The sequence below is a fragment of the Lycorma delicatula genome, chromosome 2, assembly GCF_047948215.1.
Source record: "Lycorma delicatula isolate Av1 chromosome 2, ASM4794821v1, whole genome shotgun sequence".
Classification (NCBI taxonomy): Eukaryota; Metazoa; Arthropoda; class Insecta; order Hemiptera; family Fulgoridae; genus Lycorma; species Lycorma delicatula.
Genome location: NC_134456.1, coordinates 58,728,315 through 58,749,059, shown reverse-complemented (window position 1 = coordinate 58,749,059; position 20,745 = coordinate 58,728,315). Strand labels below are relative to the sequence as shown.

The window sequence follows — 20,745 nt, the reverse complement described above, 5'->3', positions numbered from 1 at the left end:
ATAGGACCTGTACAAAATGGTTTATAATCTTTCCCGAAAATTTGGTGGTATGCTAAAACTACAATTACCAAATTAACTAAGACAAAACTGAAAATATTCGTAAAGTTTGACAAACTTCAGGTGAAATACAGATATGAAGTGTTACAATTACGTCAGAATTACTCAGATTTAAATTGCATTTAAATAGTATTGTGTTAAGAGGATGTATTAATAGTAACATAAATTTTTACACCAAAATTATTCAAAAGGAATGAAAATATAAATTTTGTGAAATGAATCAGTAGCAACAGAGGAGTAGCAAAAAATATAAGTAAGTAAAAGACTTCTTATAAAGTTAGCTGTAAATATATCCGTATTCTATCATTAACTGTTATATGATAGCAATTTCTGTCAGTACGAGTACAACATAATTATAATTAACATATGAAACATTAATTGAATTATTTTTTTTAATTTTCAGTTGTAAAAATAAATTTAATCTTTATTTCTCGAAATAAAAATTAATTACATGTAAAAAAAATTTAAATGAATAAAAATTTACTACTTTAACCTCCCTGTGGTTTTATCTGTAATATCTACGTATGCCCTAATGTTTTTCGCCTTAGGATTGACCAAATGGATTTTGATCATGTTAATTTTTTTTTCAAGATACGTTAAGAGGGTGCAGAATATCGGGAAAACCAATTTTCATTTTCTTCTAGATTTTAGAGAAAAATATATTAAAGCAAATTTATTACCTTAAAATGCGTGAATAAACACTCCAAAATGTTTTCAAAAAATCAACCCCATCTCTTAAAATTTTAATATATGTTTTTCGTTCTTTTACCTTATCTGCCTTCCGATTTAAATATCTCTCAAAAATATATTTCGAGAGTTTATACTTCTTATATATATTTATCAAGAAATGTTTGCAATTTTATTTAGATTATATACCCAGTACCTAAAATGCAGAAATAAATTTTTTTAAATTTTTCCTTCTTATTTAAGCCTCTTTTTACTGAAGGGTGTTTTAGATTTAAAAATAACTTTACTTAAGCAAATTTGATCGGTGTACCCGGGAAAGTCATGCAGTACTTTACCAGCTATTTTAGTATTAAATTTAAATATTACTGAAAATAAATATATGCAGTTATATGAAATTAAACAATTTAACTGAGAGAAAATTAGTTACATAAAAAAAATATATTTTTTTATTATGTAGGAAGATACGCTTCAAAATTCATGGCAATAGATGGATGTAACTGTAGATATTTATTTGTATAGCTACTTTGTTATGTTAGATACCGTGTTATGTTAATATTGCGTTTATATTGTAAATAGGTATGTTTACGCTTGTAAATCTAATATAATTTAAAAAATATATAATATGTCATTATGTGGGAGAATTTAAATAATGTATACATTTCAAAACTTCATGCAAGCGAAATAAATTTGTCACTTCAGTATAATGAAGGAAATTTTATAAATAAATCAATAATAACCAATAACATATGACACAAGTTACTTATCTATGAAATACGCAATGGCTTAATGCAGTAGAAATCTGCTAAAACCAATTTATACCCTAATATCTATGTAAACTAACATCCAGAATGATTTATAAATACATAATTCTCTTTTTGTTACAGTCTGTTCTCTGATCTTCGAAGTTTATCTGGGACTATACTAATGAACCTGCTGGCGGCTTTATTTATGTCACAATTAATGTATGTTATTGGAGTAGGAGGAATACAAGTGAGTATTACAATGTATATAAGAATTCCACTATATTGTGGTATTTAATATCATATTTTAAATTTGTTAATGGTATATCTTAGAGAATTGTTAAAAAGAGATATTTATGATTGCACTTAAGTTAAAATAAATATTCAAAATTTAATGATGTTGCTTTTATGTTCATATAAATACTTGACGGCGTGAGTGGGCAAGTGTCACCCACTAACATAAATACCACTAATATAATAGTATTCTTATTTACATTACACACACACACACACACACACACACACACACACACACACACACACACACACACACAAAACACAGTGCACATTAAGTGTTATACATGCACAGACTGTATACGTAATAATTTTGGAATAATGTGTAAACATTATGAGAGTAATATTAGTTGTCAATTACAGTAATGAAAACTATGAAACACAAACGCTGTGAAATTACTATTTGAAATTCTCCCAAAAGTTCCCTTAATAAATATAGAAGTGTAGGTGTACGGGTTAAATCTACCGTTTTATGTTTGCGGTTAAACCGTTTGAAAAATCAAATAGTAATGGTTGAAAATAGTACGGAGCAGTATAATTCCGATATTTACTCAACTCCACCCGTGAGGCTAAACTTTGTACTTTTGTTGAAATAGTGAAAGAAAGTTATCCACTTAATGAAAAGTAAATATTCCATTTTTTCATTTTTATTAAATAGATTATTAATAATAATCATATGTACTTAGTTATTAAAAAGTAAATAACGTAATCAAAATTCCTTAAGAAAGATAATAATAACATTAGTAACTCTTGCTAAATGAAATTGTTTCAACTCAATCTATTTCTCTGTTCCACTAAAATAATTATCAGTTCTCTTCAGGAATCTTGATCTTCCTAATTTCCTAATTAATAACAAAAAATTAATTGTATTTTATAGAGAAAAGTATTATTATAACAGAGCTCCATCCCATTTTCAGAAAAAAACATTTTATATATATATATATATATATATATATATATATATATATTAACAAGACTGGTATAACGGACCTGAGTACCGGATTCCTGGAAATTAAGAAGAAAGTATATAATTTAGTAGAAAATATAATAATGAGAGGAATCCAGAAAGGGGTTAAAAGAACACCTTTTGGTAAAGGTCTTTATTATTAAAGGTCAGTTTAACAATCGTCTTTTGTAATACTGCCCACTGACACACCTAAACAGATGTTTTTCTGTAAAAAGAGTTACACGACCAAGGTTTGGAATTTCATGGGAAAATATGAGGGTGGCCGATCATTCTCACGCTTCGAGTTAGGTCTGGCAGGTAAAGAGTAAAGGGAGTATAAATACTCCAAGGAAGACCAGTTAAAAATCAGTTCTGCGAAATCAGTCTAAGCGAGACATTATGATATCAGTCTGCGAGATGAGAGTCTGAGACAAGAGTTCTGCGAGATATCAGTAAGCGAGAGTATTCTGCGAGGAGGTGAATGAACGAAACAACATGAGTGAAGAAGCGAATCTCTAGTTTAGGTTTGACGCAATTAAGGTGACGTCAAGAGTAATTCCAGAACACGAAAACAAGAAATAGTTCGGAGAGTTACTGTAAGACTATAAGTGAAAAAGAATGTACTAAATTTCATTGATAAATTATTAGGATAGTCTTATTTGTGAACAGCAAAGGTATTTGCAGCAAAACACCTTTATACTTGTCTTATCTATTGTATTATTTTTGTTAGCACAATACTAGTGGTTAAAAGTGTTAAAGACTTGAGGTCATTATAATGCCTTTTGTCAATGGGACAGAATTCTGCATTTCATTATTTATCGAAATGTCAATAAATCCTGACGATTACTTTAAATTCTGTTTTGTATGTAACCACTGTTTATTATTATTACTATTGTTGTGGTTTTGATTACTACAATTATTATTTGTTTAATTATTGTCGTTTACTATTATTATTACTACTGTCGTTTTTATTATTTTTGTTTTTTATTATTATTGAGTTGTCTTGCTGTTAAACCAATAAATTGTAATTGTATAAACATTTTAAATTGTTCATCTCTCAATATCCTGATCGAGTCGCGAACACGCATATATATATATATATATTCATTTACAATTTAATTTTGCTGAATTTTCATTTAAAACTTATATACTCGTTTACGTAACGTTAATATAAATTTAAAACTGTCTAGCTTATACAGTTGACTGCGGTACTTAAAATGCACCACGGGTTACAGATTCGATTTCCAGTTTAGGCTAGAGTTTTTTTTACAAATCTCAATTCATTTCATATTCTACGTGATATTAAGAGTTTATCCATTTCAAGCTACTCGGAAGTGGAAAATAGCAATTTATTAAATTCGTTTAAAATTTATAACGAGTTACATTCCATGAATTTAAAGGAGTAATCTTGTTAAAGAGAAATTCAATAAATATTAAATTTAATGTTACCCAATTTTCACCCTTTAAACTCGGAATTTTAAAAATCTAAAAATGAATTTCTCATACATGGTACCGCTGATATGTTAAATAAATAAATTAACAATTAATATAATCCACCTTACCAGCACATTCTTACGTTCTCTAGATCTTTTGGCTTATTTGGAAGCCATCATCAGGAGTTAAAATTAATGTATTAAAGTCAACGTTTGAAAATCATACTTAAAATTTAAAAAGGGTCCCGGTCCTATTAATATACTCAACGGTGATTCTAATTTTAATCACTGAAAAGAGTATACTAGTAGGACAGGGACTAGCTACTAGTCATGACTAGTAGTCATGACTGTTTTTAAATTTTAACCGATTTTTAAACTTTGACTTTAATGTATTAATTTTAACTCCTGATAATGGCTTTCAAGTAAGCCGAAAGATCTAGAGAACGCATCAACGTGCTGGTAATGTGGATTACATTAATTATTAATTTATTTAATCTAAAAATTTTTTTTTTTCTTATATTTACATGAAAATGCACACACAAAAATCAAATTGATAACTACTTATGCTACCAAAAAAGTTTCAATATAGTAAATTTCAATGTTACTCCTTTTTAACCCTTTAAATTAGGACTTTCAAAAATCCTTTCATAGAATTTACACATCACCGTAAGAAGAACGTGTATACTAATTTTAAACAATTTATCTTAGTAGTTAGAACAATTATTAGTAGTTTTTTCTGGACGATGATAAACAATCTGTTACATATTGTTTTGTATGTATACCAGCCGGTCGGGACTCGCTTCGTTCATCCCAACGTGTAGCCGGGGGTTGGTTCGGGAATATATCGGCTTCCCAGGGCCTCCCGAGGCCACGGGCCAACTCCTCATGATTGCGTAAATAATACTGAAAAATACAGTTAAAGTACACTGGCATTATAGAAATTTAAAACTGAAACTAAATTTACAAAAAAAAAAAACACTGAAATAATAGTAACTATGGTAACTAAAGTACATAGACCTTTGACGAAGAAAATTTCCGAAATTATTTTTGTTGCCATGACAGGATTTAAAAAAATTTTTAACTATTAAGTTTTTCTTTTTAATGAATATATTTAATTGACGACTTCATCCCCAGGGGGTTAGAACCTCAGTTTATGGCTTAAAACCTTCCCTGGGATAACACAAATGTATCCTAAAAATTTAAAGGCAATCGTTTGGTTGGTTCTTGCGTGCAAAACATACAAACAGAAAAACAAAAAAAAATTCGGCTTTATATATAAGATAAATTAATAGAACTGATATAATTTAATTAATTATTTTTGTGTAGCATTTTTATTGCTCTTTCTTCTTATTTTTATTTATTTTATTAATAAAATATTATTCTTTTGTATTATCCCTTTCTGTTTTATTTATTTATTATTTTTTTAAATAACAAAAAAACCTGCAAAATTCAAGTTCATGAATTTAAAAAAAAATCTTATTTTCTTTTTTCTTATTGTTAAACATTTTTTACTGAACTTTGTATTTATTTTCAATTAATTTATGTTGAGCAACGTCAGATTATTCTGTATGAGTAGTTTGAGGTGATAATAATCACTTCCAAATTGAATAGTTTTTATAAAGTATAACGCTCGAACGAAGTATTTGTATAGCGAATGATTTACTTATTTTTGTTCTGTATTTAACATGAAGCTCTGTATTTTAGTATATGCAGCAAGCCAAGCAATTATCTGACGATTGTACTATTGTTTGCGAAGCGTAGTCTTATTTTTGCCTATCCTTACTTCTGCAGTCGCTGTTATTAACTCTGCTGCACTCGCTACGAATGCGCAATACTTTTGTGTCCGGCTTATGCACACAATTTTATTTCTATGTACTACGCGTAAATTATTCAACTCAAAGCTTACATTAGAATTTTACAAAAACCATTGTTATTAAGTCTACGAACTGTGACAAATAATCTGTTATCGCGCGTAACTGTATGTTATAACAATTTAAAAGACTTTTTATTGTAAAATATAATTTATATCATATCTATTAATTCCTTCAAATTTAATTAAAATTTTTATGGTTATCATCAGAACTTTTTATGACAAATTTGAAAACACCAAAAACAATCTTTTTTAACAAAATTTTAATTAATAAATTTTGCTTTCTAATTAAAACCAATCGAATTATTTTTACTTTCTGAAATCAGAATAATTATAATGGATTTTCCTCACCTCCAGAGCCGGTCCCGCAACTAAGCATAAACTCAGCTCTGAGGGGTGCCATTGACTCTAACTACCTTGTCGGGAACAAAGTTCCCACCAGATAGCCGGGCCTCGGTCTTTTAGGCGCCATGTCTCTAATGAGGGGACCCCAAAGGATCCCCCCACCGGGATTAGTCTTACTTTCCCCCCAACGGTACTGAAAGGGAGTCCCCAACCGATCATCGTAAGCCGGAGACTGAGGTCTCCCACCCCTTCCCGAATGGGGCTGTATCTCAGATACCATGTTTTTCCTATGAAGAAGCAGTTCGGGATGGCCATTGAGCCATCTTACATCTCCGACCACCGAGTGCATGACCATGTGCCCAGGGGTAATAATAATATTTTAATTATAATAATTTAAAGTACATTAGTCTCACACACATTAATGACATAATATTAATGGTAATGGAATAGTTAACACAAAATATTATGTTAAATACCTCATCTATTTAACGTATATGTTATGATTATATTTTTAAAAGAATATGAATACAAAACTTTCAACATATTAATATTTTAATTAGCAATATAATAATTATAGCAATAATATAACTCATGATGCGTTTATTCTATTTGTATAACAATTTCACGAAAATGCAATATGCAGCTCCTGTTTGCAAACAGTTCTGATACCGCATAAACTTGTATCGTGTAAATTCATTTGTCTATCTATCAATTTAGACAAGATTGGTTTATTAATTATCAAAAAGTAATCAGCATGAAAGTTAGTTTGCCTCTCACCTGCGATACTATCATTTACTACCGAAAGTCATGTATTAATTGTACCTTTCACGTAATCGAATGTGATTGTTCTCGTGAATTGCATGTCTAGAATTTGTTACTATAACTAATTATTTCCATCTGAACAGTTTGATTTTATATTTAATTTTCCAAATTTAACTGGTTACATTATTAATAAAATTCCATTTTTCAAATAGCGTCTACAAATCTTATTATACGTAATCAAAAGCAGATTTAAAAATTTCGGACATGAAAGTATTTGAGTAATAAAAAAAGGGAAGAAATCATTTATTTTAATAAGAAATTTGTTTTTAAAGGTAATTTCTCTGACTTACACTAATTTTCTTAAAGTTTATGTCTATACAATTAATAGTTGACAAAATAATGACGTTCTTTAAACGTTGCCTTCAGTCATTTAGATCGATGCTCCTCTTAGGGATGTAGAGTTTGAAAATTCTTTAGTTTTTATGATGAAAATTTTGTTTTGACATTATATTAAGCAAAATTGTATTACTGTATTATTATTTTTTTGATTCACAATACGTTTATTAAAAATCGATTCCGAATAAATAACCACAAGTAAATAGTATTAAAAAAAGGATATGATGAGAAGATTGAACGAACACCGTCAATAAAACGTACATGTACATAAACATATAAATAAAGTACACACGTACATATATAACGTTCTTATATATAAACATACTTGCACTGAATAAGTCCAGAAACAGATTGCGTCACATACGTGCTAGGGTGAACACAAGGAGCGCCCCACAAACCAACAACGTCTGAGAAGAGACCATGCGTATAATGCCCACACTCTGCCTCATCCCATCTGGCCTGCCATAAACCTGTGCCATGCCGTTCTATCTCGCGAATTTTTTCTGAAGTCAATTCACATGACTTCTTAGCAATATAACGCTGCTGTTTTTCTGACGCTATTAAATCTATTGGTTACACGCCTGCAATCATCAAAATTGCCTCCCGTGAAATAGTGCGGTAACCTTCCATTACCATTAATAATATAAGGCGTTGAGCTCTTAACAATATTTCTCGATAGCTTTTAAATCTAAGCCTATCCGCCCAAACAGTCGCCGCATATAGCATAAGTGTCTTACATACGCCCTTATAAGAATATTCATGATCTTAAAATTAAGACCCCAATCAGGATTGACCACTCGTCGAGTACCAAAGACGTCACGACAAGCCTTCTCCGCGGCGTAATTAAGATGCTTCTTGAATTGCAATTTCTCGTCAAGAAACACCCCGAGTTACTTTTGAACTTGAACATTTTTAAAACGAAGGCCTGGCATCGAAATACGAACCTGACGCCTCACTGCCAAACGGCCTTTAAGAAGCGTCATCGTTTCATATCCGGACTGAACGTCATATTATGCTGATGACCCCACAACTCAAGTATCCTGCGTGTCTGGCTGGCTCGGAACTCAACCTCGCTCCGCAAGCTTTCTTCGATCATAAGGAGCCCATTGTCAGCATATGCCACGATAGGACACTCGCCGGGAAATCTCAGCCGCAGAAGGAAATTAAACTCCACCACCCACCACAATGTACCCAACACGCTGCCCTGAGGATAAGCATTGGACACCGTTTTGCCTATCTCATGTCCGTCATCGCGGAGCAGCACATCCCTATGCCTGAAGTAACTTTGCATCACTGTCCTGAAGTACTCGCAGTTCACTATCAGTGCATTGTCTCTTTTGTAATTTATAAACAACAGAAGGCAACCACAGGTTATTAAACGCGCCGGAAATATTCAGGAAAATTTCCAGGACATACTCCTCCTCGCTAGGTCTTACCACATTCATCACACGGAGTATGCCGTCCTCGGATCCTTTCCGGGACGAAACCCGTATTTATTTTTCATCAAAAATTTTTGTGAGATCAGCCTCTCATTTATACGCAGCTACAGAACCTTTTAGAAGATCTAACCAATAACTGCCCCCAAGTCCGTCCCAACCCGGTAGGGGAAGGCACCCACCTTGTGGTTATTCTGGTCGTCATACCACCCCCTCTGTTCATACTCCTGAAGGGCTTTACCGGAAATCGTCTTCAGACACTCTAACCGATTACATCTCACAGTTACCAGCCAGGCCTCAGTCGGGATGCCACTGGTGCAAATACCTAGGCAGACATTTGCATCAGTAAATACTAATAACTCAGCCAACGCCTTCGCTTTAGGCTTCCTTTGGACATCTTAAATTTCCCTTCCTACAGCATCACCCTCTGAACTAGCTAACCGTGTTGGGGGAAATATGAACCCCGCGCCTAGCCTAATTATAATATAAACGCGTGTGACTGTAAATCCTCAAACATTGACTAAGGGATTACAGTCCTCGTTCTTAAAAGAACGCAAGCAGGACTAAGGGGGGGGGGGGTTAACTCCTTTGCTTGTTACGGGGTCTTACGACCAGAAGTCGTTGCCACTCTTTGCTGCAATGAGACGGGTACTTAAAGAAATCGTACGCCTTGAAACTCTGAATCCTCGTGAAACGAAGATGATTTGTCCAAACATATATGGGGTAAAAACGTTGCAGCAGCACTCAATCAACAAAATTCAGAAACTGGGGAAGATTCACACTCAACCACCAGTTCAAAATAGTACTAAAAAGACTCAGTTACAACGCAGTAAACTCTGTTTACTGCGTAAACATAGTCCAAGAGACCAGAGTTTGCGGTCGCCACATCATCCCAACCCCGTTGGGGAAGACCCCCTACCTTGTGACGTTACCGGTCACTCTCCATCCCCTCCGATCCAAGCCCTGAGGGGCTACATCGGTGGTAGTCTTTAGATCCTCTAACTGATTACATCTCATAGTCATCAGCCAGGCCTCGGTCGGGATGCCAACGATGTAAATTCCTCGGCAGACATTTGCATCAGTAAAATACAAATCAAATTTTGCATTCACGTAGATCTCAAACGGACAACTTCACACCAACCTAACCTTGTTATGTTACCCAATAAGGGGAACGAATCCTCATTCCGGTCTGCGCAGGAGCGGGGACAAACCCCGCACTCCCACCCGGTCACATCATGGAATCTCGCTTAGCATTACCAAGTTCCAATCAGGGACCGCCACCGGCAGGACGAAGCCACGCCCCAGTCGCTACAACAGCACATATAAGCTTTTCAGTCACCGGATATCCTGTTTTTGTCTAGGAAATTAACTGTTAATTTAAGTTAAGTTAAGAAAAGTCACATGATTATCTAACCACCAATGAAGACTCGCGTATAAGAACTGTGGAACTGTAGCACCTCCTATTTCGACCTGATATTATCAATAACATTTAATATAATGAATCTTTTTTCTTTAATTCTTTCTTTATACTTGTACAATATATAATCCTTAAGTTTAATGTTAGTAGGCATCCCCCAGATTATGAAAAAGAGACAAAAATCTTTGTATGGAACTGTGCGCTTCACAGTTCCAGCAGCGTGGTGTTTGGCTGTTGTGTGCATGCGTATATAGGAAGCTGCATGCGAGACTGCGAGGAAGGGAGAGTACTGTCAATCCCGCAGTTCCGACCCTAACGTGCTGGTGGAAGACAATTTTTATTTACTCCTCGTTTGTAATTTTAAGCTGAGTCACCTTCTGTTTAATCGGTATGAATCCGGCAATTACCTTAATGGTCCTGGCAGAAACGGTACTATATGTCGACACCACTCTTATGGCATCCCGCCTCAACAAGGAAGACAGCCTGTTTTCATTTCGCTTAATGTCAAGGGCGTCTGCCCAAACAGGCGCCGCATACAACAACACGGAGAGCACTACTGTGGTAATTATCCGTCTTATTTTTGGCCTGGAGTCGTACCTACTTCTCATAATTTTGAGCAATTTTATATTACATTACCCAAACTTTATTGTGACCAAGACGCATTTAAAGAATCTGAGTTGCAAGAAACAGCTTGAATTTATCCCTTTAGAATAATGATGTACAGTTAGCCACTCACCATAAAGGTCTCTACATGTAGGGTTGAATATCACTCTTACTTTTATGGATTTTGTCTATTGATACGTAATACGATGTGTGATTTTGTAAAGAAAATAACTGGAAACTACTTCATTCCTCAATTTTCGTTGTTAGCCTAGAGTGGAATGCTGTTATTCTTGAGAACGTCTGATTCATTTTCGGAACAGACAAGACTCATTATAAACCGCCAACAACCACTTTAAGATTACGGCACTTAACGTACATACACAAATATTTTAACGGTATACCTTGTTCATGAAGTGACAACGTTGCACCTTAAATTTGGAACAGTCCACAATGTTTTGGTTATTAGAGTCCAGATTCATTGATAATTTTAAAACGTTATTACCGAGACGCTTACAAAATATTAATGTGATTCATCCATCCGAACTTGAGATATAAATTATTATATAAAAATAACAAAATGGTGGACAGGGGGAGAACAAAGGAGAAATTGCCACTTTTCCTAAGGATATTTTTGTTTAGTTTTACAAGTAGCATCGGAAAAGTATAACCAGCCCACCATTTTAGAAATACTCTGTATAATACAGATGGAATGTACAAAATAAATAATTTAATTGCAAATTTTAATGAAGGATAAAATTAGTATATTCAATTTTACTTAATCTCTGAAGAAAATTATTTGCAAAATTTGGAGTAATATAATAATTAAATTATTACATACTAATTATTATAATATACTAATGTTAGAATAATATTACTAATAAAATAATGCTAATAGTAAAATAAGATTTTCTTTCAGAAGATTATTAATTTCCAAGTTTCTTGAACAAATTTTATTCTTTTATTTTTGTCTTAGGATTTGACGATTTCTTTAACTAATAAACGAGAGAATAGACATTTCAAATCTGAGTAGTTCAGACTTAAACTCCTTATCTACAGAATATTGGTAAATTTTACCTTAGAATTGCAATGTCAAACTCGTTGGAAAAGTAATTATTCGTTAATTCCTTTCCATTTAATGCTTACATTAAATTCATCATCCTGAGTAGATGTATGAATACCCGTTTTATATTTGAAAATTATCTTTGACCGAAATAATGTTTTCCTTTTGAATTTTTAATAAAATTTAACTAAACTATTAAAAAAATTATATATTTATATATAATCCATTCCGTTAATTTCGTTAAGAAACTTAAAAAAATGTTTCTTAACTTAGATGTTTCATCTACTTAATATCGGCATTTATTTAAAACGTTTCGAATCCATATCAGATTGATCTTCTAAAATAAATATTTCGATAAAATCCCACATCATGAATGGTAAAAGATTTATTTCTCTGTGATAGTAATCTTTTTTTGCAAAGTTTTAATAATAATATGCTATTTAAATTTGGTTATGTAGTCTCTTATTTTATGTAGAGTGCAATTTGCTAAATTGTGCAACAGTGTGAAATATCTTTATCCTTCTCTACCTCAACTAAATCTGCATCTCATGAATAATTTAATTTTATTCATCAGTTGTGCCAACTTTGTGCATGACTGTCTGTGTATGTGTGTGTGTGTGTGTGTGTGTGTGTGTGTGTGTGTGTGTGTGTGTGTGTGTGTGTGTGTGTGTGTGTGTGTGTGTGTGTGTGTGTGTGTGTGTGGGCGCGCGCGTGTATGTCTGTGAATGGCGCGTTTTACATACATTTTAACTTCCCTATATATTTATTCGCTTGGTTAGTTGCCACATTATAATACAGTCATAAAATTGCCAGTTGGATAAAGAGTTGGGCAAACTTTTATTAAAGTAATTTTTGTATTTCATTCATAAATTGTTTTCATAATAATTGTTTGGTCATCAGTACTAATGTTAAATCTAAACAACGTTTATTATGTAATTAAAATAAAATTAGTTTTCGTTCTTTGAAAACAAGTTGGCGGATTCGTTTGAAATTAAAAAAAAATACTTCAAGTCTATGTATGTGGATATGTGTGTTTCACAACACACACACACATTAGTAAAATTATTTCAGTTTCATTTACATATACAGAGTAATTCTTTTCCCTTTTCTGCATTTTTTTTTTAAAGTCGAGCCAAGAGAATTTAAAAAAAATCTTTTACAAATTCTCCCTCAATAACTTTTTTCCTAAAATTTAGAGAAGTTAAACGTTGTTGCTGAATAGTCAAATCTGATCTTAATTTTGTAAAAATATATAGATATATAAACTTACTGACAGAAATTTAATACTAAGGGTGATTTTTTAGTCCTGTTACCCAATTTTAAATGTAATTTAAGAAAGGGAAATTTAGGTGGAATAAAAAAATGTATTTGTTACTTATAAAAGAGATTTAATAAAAAGCTATTACTTACATAATTGTTAAAGGATATGCTCAACATGCCCACCCCCTGCGGTTATACACGCACGGACTCTTTTCAGCATATTAGCTGAAACCTTTTTAAGAGTTGCATTGGAAATATTCTTGATTAAGTCTGTAATATTGACTTTAAGTTCATCAATAGTGTGAGGATTGTTTTTGAAGGCCTCGGACTTAATATAGCCCCACAAAAAGTAGTCAGAAGATGTGAGGTCTGGGGACCTTGGAGGCCATAAGCCCTTGCTTATCATTCGATCATCAAAGAACTCTTGCAGAAAATCCATGGTTTCTCGAGACGTGTGGCATGTAGCGCCGTCTTGCTGAAACCAGCAATACCGTTCTTGAAGTTCCAGGAGGGACACAAATTGACGCAACAATATTCCTGTATACTTCACCATTTACTGTCTGTTCGAAGAATATGGGTCCGACTATATGATGACGAGATATCGCAAACACCACACACCAATTTTTTCAGGATGAAAAGATTTGTCTTTTAAAGCGTTAGGATTTTCAACCACGCAAATTCGACAGTTTTGACTGTTCACATAACCATCGAGATGGATCCAAGCTTCATCACTAAAGAACACTGTGTTTAAAAATTCGATTCCGTTATCATTTACGAGAGACCTAAACCAACGGCAATATTGCAATCGATTGTTTAAATCTGGAGGTTGAAGCTCTTAGACTAATCGTACGCGATACGGATACAATTTCAATTTTTTAGCAGCTTTTTGAACACTCGAATATGACAAATCAACTTGCGTGGAAAGTTTTCGTAAACTTTTCCGTGGAGAATTGAGCAATCTTGTTTTCACATTATCTAAAATGTCATCTGTCAAGTGAGTTGGTCGACCACAACGTTTTCTGTCGCAAGCATTACCTGTCTCTCGAAATCGGTTTGCTAGCCGAGAAATAGAATTTTTTTCTGGTGGAGGAACACCAACAAATTTAATTTGAAATGATTCTTTTACAGTCGCGTACGATTTCATAGTAAAATATTGTTCAAGAATGAAAACTCGTTGTTCTATGGTAAAGACATTCTGTTCGTAACACGACCGGAAATGGCACAAAATTTTACACAGTTCAAGGAGAATCAACTCACACTGCCGTATCTATACCGGTTGAGTAGCGCTACCAACTTCGTGTCACAAAAAAAATTTCCCTTTCTTAGAAAAAAAATTACCAGACATTAACAATTGGGTAACAGGACTAAAAAATCACCCTATATTATAGTAATTACTTATATGCATAGAAGAGTATATTTGACATAATAATCGATTGAAAGTATGAAAAATGTATTACTATGTTTTAATTTTCCGAACTGAGTAAAGACAGATATATAACATTGTTTTCTACAGAAAAATGTAAATTATTTGATTTTCACCGTCTTTTCTAGTTATTATTATGATTTTTTTTTTTTTTTTTTTTTTTTGTCTTCAGTCATTTGACTGGTTTGATGCAGCTCTCCAAGATTCCCTATCTAGTGCCAGTCGTTTCATTTCAGTATACCCTCTACATCCTACATCCCTAACAATTTGTTTTACATATTCCAAACGTGGCCTGCCTACACAATTTTTCCCTTCTACCTGTCCTTCCAAAATTAAAGCGACTATTCCAGGATGCCTTAGTATGTGGCCTATAAGTCTGTCTCTTCTTTTAACTATATTTTTCCAAATGCTTCTTTCTTCATCTATTTGCCGCAATACCTCCTCATTTGTCACTTTATCCACCCATCTGATTTTTAACATTCTCCTATAGCACCACATTTCAAAAGCTTCTAACCTTTTCTTCTCAGATACTCCGATTGTCCAAGTTTCACATCCATATAAAGCGACATTCCAAACATACACTTTCAAAAATCTTTTCCTGACATTTAAATTAATTTTTGATGTAAACAACTTATATTTCTTACTGAAGGCTCGTTTAGCTTGTGCTATTCGGCATTTTATATCGCTCCTGCTTCGTCCATCTTTAGTAATTCTACTTCCCAAATAACAAAATTCTTCTACCTCCATAATCTTTTCTCCTCCTATTTTCACATTCAGCGGTCCATATTTGTTATTTCTACTACATTTCATTACTTTTGTTTTGTTCTTGTTTATTTTCATGCGATAGTTCTTGCGTAGGACTTCATCTATGCCGTTCATTGTTTCTTCTAAATCCTTTTTATTCTCGGCTAGAATTACTATATCATCAGCAAATCGTAGCATCTTTATCTTTTCACCTTGTACTGTTACTCCGAATCTAAATTGTTCTTTAACATCATTAACTGCTAGTTCCATGTAAAGATTAAAAAGTAACGGTGATAGAGAACATCCTTGTCGGACTCCTTTTCTTATTATGGCTTCTTTCTTATGTTCTTCAATTGCTACTGTTGCTGTTTGGTTCCTGTACATGTTAGCAATTGTTCTTCTATCTCAGTATTTGAACCCTAATTTTTTTAAAATGCTGAACATTTTATTCCAGTCTACGTTATCGAATGCCTTTTCTAGGTCTATAAACGCCAAGTATGTTGGTTTGTTTTTCTTTAATCTTCCTTCTACTATTAATCTGAGGCCTAAAATTGCTTCCCTTGTCCCTATACTTTTCGTGAAACCAAATTGGTCTTCTCCTAACACTTCCTCCACTCTCCTCTCAATTCTTCTGTATAGAATTCTAGTTAAGATTTTTGATGCATGACTAGTTAAACTAATTGTTCTGTATTCTTCACATTTATCTGTCCCTGTTTTCTTTGGTATCATGACTATAACACTTTTTTTGAAGTCTGACGGAAATTCCCCTTTTTCATAAATATTACACACCAGTTTGTATAATCTATCAATCGCCTCCTCCCCTGCACTGCGCAGTAATTCTACAGGTATTCCGTCTATTCCAGGAGCCTTTCTGCCATTTAAATCTTTTAATGCTCTCTTAAATTCAGATCTCAGTATTGTTTCTCCCATTTCATCCTCCTCAACTTCCTCTTCTTCCTCTATAAAACCATTTTCTAATTCATTTCCTCCGTATAACTCTTCAATATATTCCACCCATCTATCGACTTTACCTTTCGTATTATATATAGGTGTACCATCTTTGTTTAACACATTATTAGATTTTAATTTATGTACCCCAAAATTTTCCTTAACTTTCCTGTATGCTCCGTCTATTTTACCAATATTCATTTCTCTTTCCACTTCTGAACACTTTTCTTTAATCCACTCTTCTTTCGCCAGTTTGCACTTCCTGTTTATAGCATTTCTTAATTGCCGATAGTTCCTTTTACTTTCTTCATCATTAGCATTCTTATATTTTCTACGTTCATCCATCAGCTGCAATATATCGTCTGAAACCCAAGGTTTTCTACCAGTTCTCTTTATTCCGCCTAAGTTTGCTTCTGCTGATTTAAGAATTTCCTTTTTAACATTCTCCCATTCTTCTTCTACATTTTCTATCTTATCTTTTTTACTCAGACCTCTTGCGATGTCCTCCTCAAAAATCTTCTTTACCTCCTCTTCCTCAAGCTTCTCTAAATTCCACCGATTCATCTGACACCTTTTCTTCAGGTTTTTAAACCCCAATCTACATTTCATTATCACCAAATTATGGTCGCTATCAATGTCTGCTCCAGGGTAAGTTTTGCAGTCCACGAGTTGATTTCTAAATCTTTGCTTAACCATGATATAATCTATCTGATACCTTGCAGTATCGCCTGGCTTTTTCCAAGTGTATATTCTTCTATTATGATTTTTAAATTGGGTGTTGGCAATTACTAAATTATACTTCGTGCAAAACTCTGTAAGTCGGTCCCCTCTTTCATTCCTTTTGCCCAGCCCGTATTCACCCACTATATTTCCTTCCTTGCCTTTTCCAATGCTTGCATTCCAATCTCCAACTATTATTAAATTTTCATCTCCTTTTACGTGTTTAATTGCTTCATCAATCTCTTCGTATACACATTCTACCTCATCATCATCATGGGCGCTTGTAGGCATATAGACGTTAACAATCGTTGTCGGTTTAGGTTTTGAATTTATCCTTATTACAATGACTCTATCGCTATGCGTCTTGAAATACTCCACTCTCCTCCCTATTTTCTTGTTCATCACGAAACCTACTCCTGCCTGCCCATTATTTGACGCTGAGTTAATTACTCTAAAGTCACCCGACCAAAAGTCGCCTTCCTCTTCCCACCGAACCTCACTAATTCCTACTATATCCACGTTTACCCTATCCATTTCCCTTTTTAAATTCTCTAGCCTACCAACCTTTTTTAAGCTTCTAACATTCCACGCTCCGACTCGTAGAATGTTATTTTTTACTTTTCTGGTGACCCCTTCCTTAGTAGTCCCCACCCGGAGATCCGAACGGGGGACTATTTTACCTCCGGAATATTTTACCAAGGAAGGCGCCTCCATTATTGCTTTTGAAAATGCAGAGCCACATTTTCTTGGAAAAAAAAAACAGCTGTAGTTTTCCATTGCTTTCAGCTGCGCAGTACTCAGAGGACTGAGTGATGCTGATATGGCCGTTTAAGTCATTGTGACTTACGCCCCTAACAACTACTGAAAGAGCTGCTGCCCTCTTTCAGGAATCATTCCTTAGTCTGGCTCTCAACAGATACCTCTCCGATATGGTTGCACCTTCGGTCCAGCTACTCTGTATCCCTGAGCACTCAAGCCCCCTCACCAACGGCAAGGTCTCATGATTCATAGAGGAGGATTATTATGATTATGAACCTTATATAGAATCTTAGGTGCAAGCGACCATAATCACATTTCCTTTCTTTGAGAATAAATATGTTTATTATACAACCAGTTCTAGAGGTGAACAAGTAAAGATGTTTCAGAATAAGTCTCATCTACAATTTGAGCATCTTTTAACAACTAGAAACAGGCTTTGAAGGGATGCATTGTTAATATATTCCTGAACGTAATGTCTGAATTTCAACCGACCTATGGGTCGTCGGATACAAGTAATTTGCCGGACTTATTGAAATTTTACATCACTTCGGGTATTTCGTCGTTGTATACCAAGATTGAAAATAGCTATAACTCGACGTCTAACCATTCAGCTGTTCTGCTGTCAGCCATTTCGATAGTGATAAGAAGAAATACATACCCTATCCTCCAAAACAACACAACTGACTGGGATTAATATCGCAGCTGGTTTGAAAAACCTGGTAGTGTCTGTCCCTCTGAAATGTTCCGGTGACATCGATGACGTGACGCAAATTTTGACTTCAGTCCTGGAGGAAGCTGTCTGGCGATTTGACACCCGAGGTAAGACGTGAGAAGGATAAATAAAGAGGGCTACCCAAAAGAGGTGATGTATGTTATTACTGCGAATATAAGGCTTAGTAGGTAATAGAAGTGCTACAGGTTGCTTGAAGGTAGGACATCCTTCAAGAGGGCCGTCCGCAGATTGAAACGACTGCATAAATTTATTAAAAAGTAGTCATTAAAAAATTACGTTGAGAGTCTATTCCCTTCACGTAGAGACGATTACTGTGTATGGAAAGCCATGAAGAGCTTTCGACAATCACCACCCTCGTTTCCTCCTTTAAAGGCTTTGAGTGGGTCATGAGCCCGGAGTAACGGAAAGCAGGCTGAACTGTTTGGTATTTACTTGAGACAGATCTTTCTACCTCTTTTTACGTGGGATCCTTATGAAGAAGAAAATTTGAACTCTTCAGCCGCCTGATTCCTTTGAGTCTACCTACTAAACCGTTTTCTTCAACAGAAATTCTAAAAAGTTCAGGTTCATACGCACCTCTTTAATGGTATCCTTTGGATGACGTACATCCCTGCTGAGTAGAAAATTTCAGAAATGGTATAGTCCCGAAACCGGGTAAACTTGTTTATCATATATTCTTGTACAATAAGCCTGTTTCCTATTCTATCGAAGACAAAGAGGTTATTTCTTCGGAGGATGCCTTTTCTGGAGCAGACTCACTTTTTTCAGATCACCAATTCGGTTTCTCTACTGGGGACTCCATTATTGAGAAAAAATTATCTGTACTTTCTCTTAGAGAAGAATAGGTACTGTTCTGCAGCCTTCTTAGATATCCAGCAAGGATTTGAAAAGGTCTGGCTTCCGGGGCTTTTATACAACTTGAAAAAGTACCTTCCTCAAACATATTATCTTGTTCTTCGTAACTAACTGGATGAGTCTTTCTCCCTGGTAAAAAATAATCAAGAATTATTAAATTATTTGACATTAAGTCGGGGGTATGGCAAGGCTCAGTTTTGGGTCCTATTATATACTGTATAAGACTGTACACCAATCTTCCGGTTGAGAATGGAGTCACTGACTCTTGTCTTGCAGATGACACGGCTATTCTGGCTGTTAAATACAATCCAACTATGGCCTCAACTAATCAACAATCTGAATTAAATTTAATCAGTATGTGGCTAGGTAAACAGAAAATAGGGGTTAATCAAGCTAAATCGAGATGATGATATTTGCAATGTGGCGAGGAGACTGCCCACGGATCCACCATCTTGCCACCACGGCTAGCAAGACAAATGTTGAAATATATCGATTTCAGAACAAACAAGTGAGTTGTAAAGCTGAAGTGTCGTTTTTTGCTAAAAATAGTGAATTAGAAATTTGGGTCTACGGTATGTCAACAATGAAATACAACTTTTCAGTTTGAAAAATGGGCTTAAGCAAAATGATCGCGTTAACCACTAAGACGTAAACCTTCTAGACAACGGTTAGGATGTTAGAAGACTTAAGAGCTACACATTCCCGACCTTAGTAGCTCTGTAGTGCAATTACCACCTGCTGATTGTGTATTAATGAATCATTCGCTACTCTCTATCACTGTTTTCAAATTCATTTTTTTTTCTTTGTGTTTCATCAATCTTTTATTTATATGATTCTTGTTTTCTGCTGTACTACTGATAGTACAGTTCTTCAAGAATACTTTGTGTACGTTCTACCTGCTACCATCAGAGCCTGTGTAGTACTGGTATATAATTTTTGAGAAATTTCACCGGGAATCCCTCTTTAATTTGAACATGTATAATATAATTTTCTTAAGTTTCTACAAATATGTAACCGATTGTAAATAAAAATTTGAAAAAATAAAAATAAATTTTCAGCATGGTGCGCTGATAGGGAATAAATTATATTTGATTCAGAGAAGAAGGCAACAATAATCGATTTCATACCTCACCTTCCCAGTAAGCTTAGTGTGAGATGCTTGTTATTCTTTCAATGTATATGCCATTATTTGTTGTAACCGGCATATCATAACACGTATAAAATTATAATATTAGTTTTAATGTTTAAGGATTAAGT

General features: G+C 34.1%; 1 protein-coding gene across 1 annotated transcript in view; it reads left to right on the top strand.

Annotated features, from left to right (window-relative positions):
* Positions 1-20,745, top strand: part of LOC142318831 (adhesion G protein-coupled receptor L4-like) — a 421,773-nt gene that overhangs the window by 373,977 nt on the left and 27,051 nt on the right. Inside the window, exon 3 of the mRNA XM_075355366.1 lies at positions 1,629-1,734. Coding sequence (XP_075211481.1) covers positions 1,629-1,734 — 106 coding nt within the window. The remainder of the gene's footprint in view (positions 1-1,628; positions 1,735-20,745) is intronic.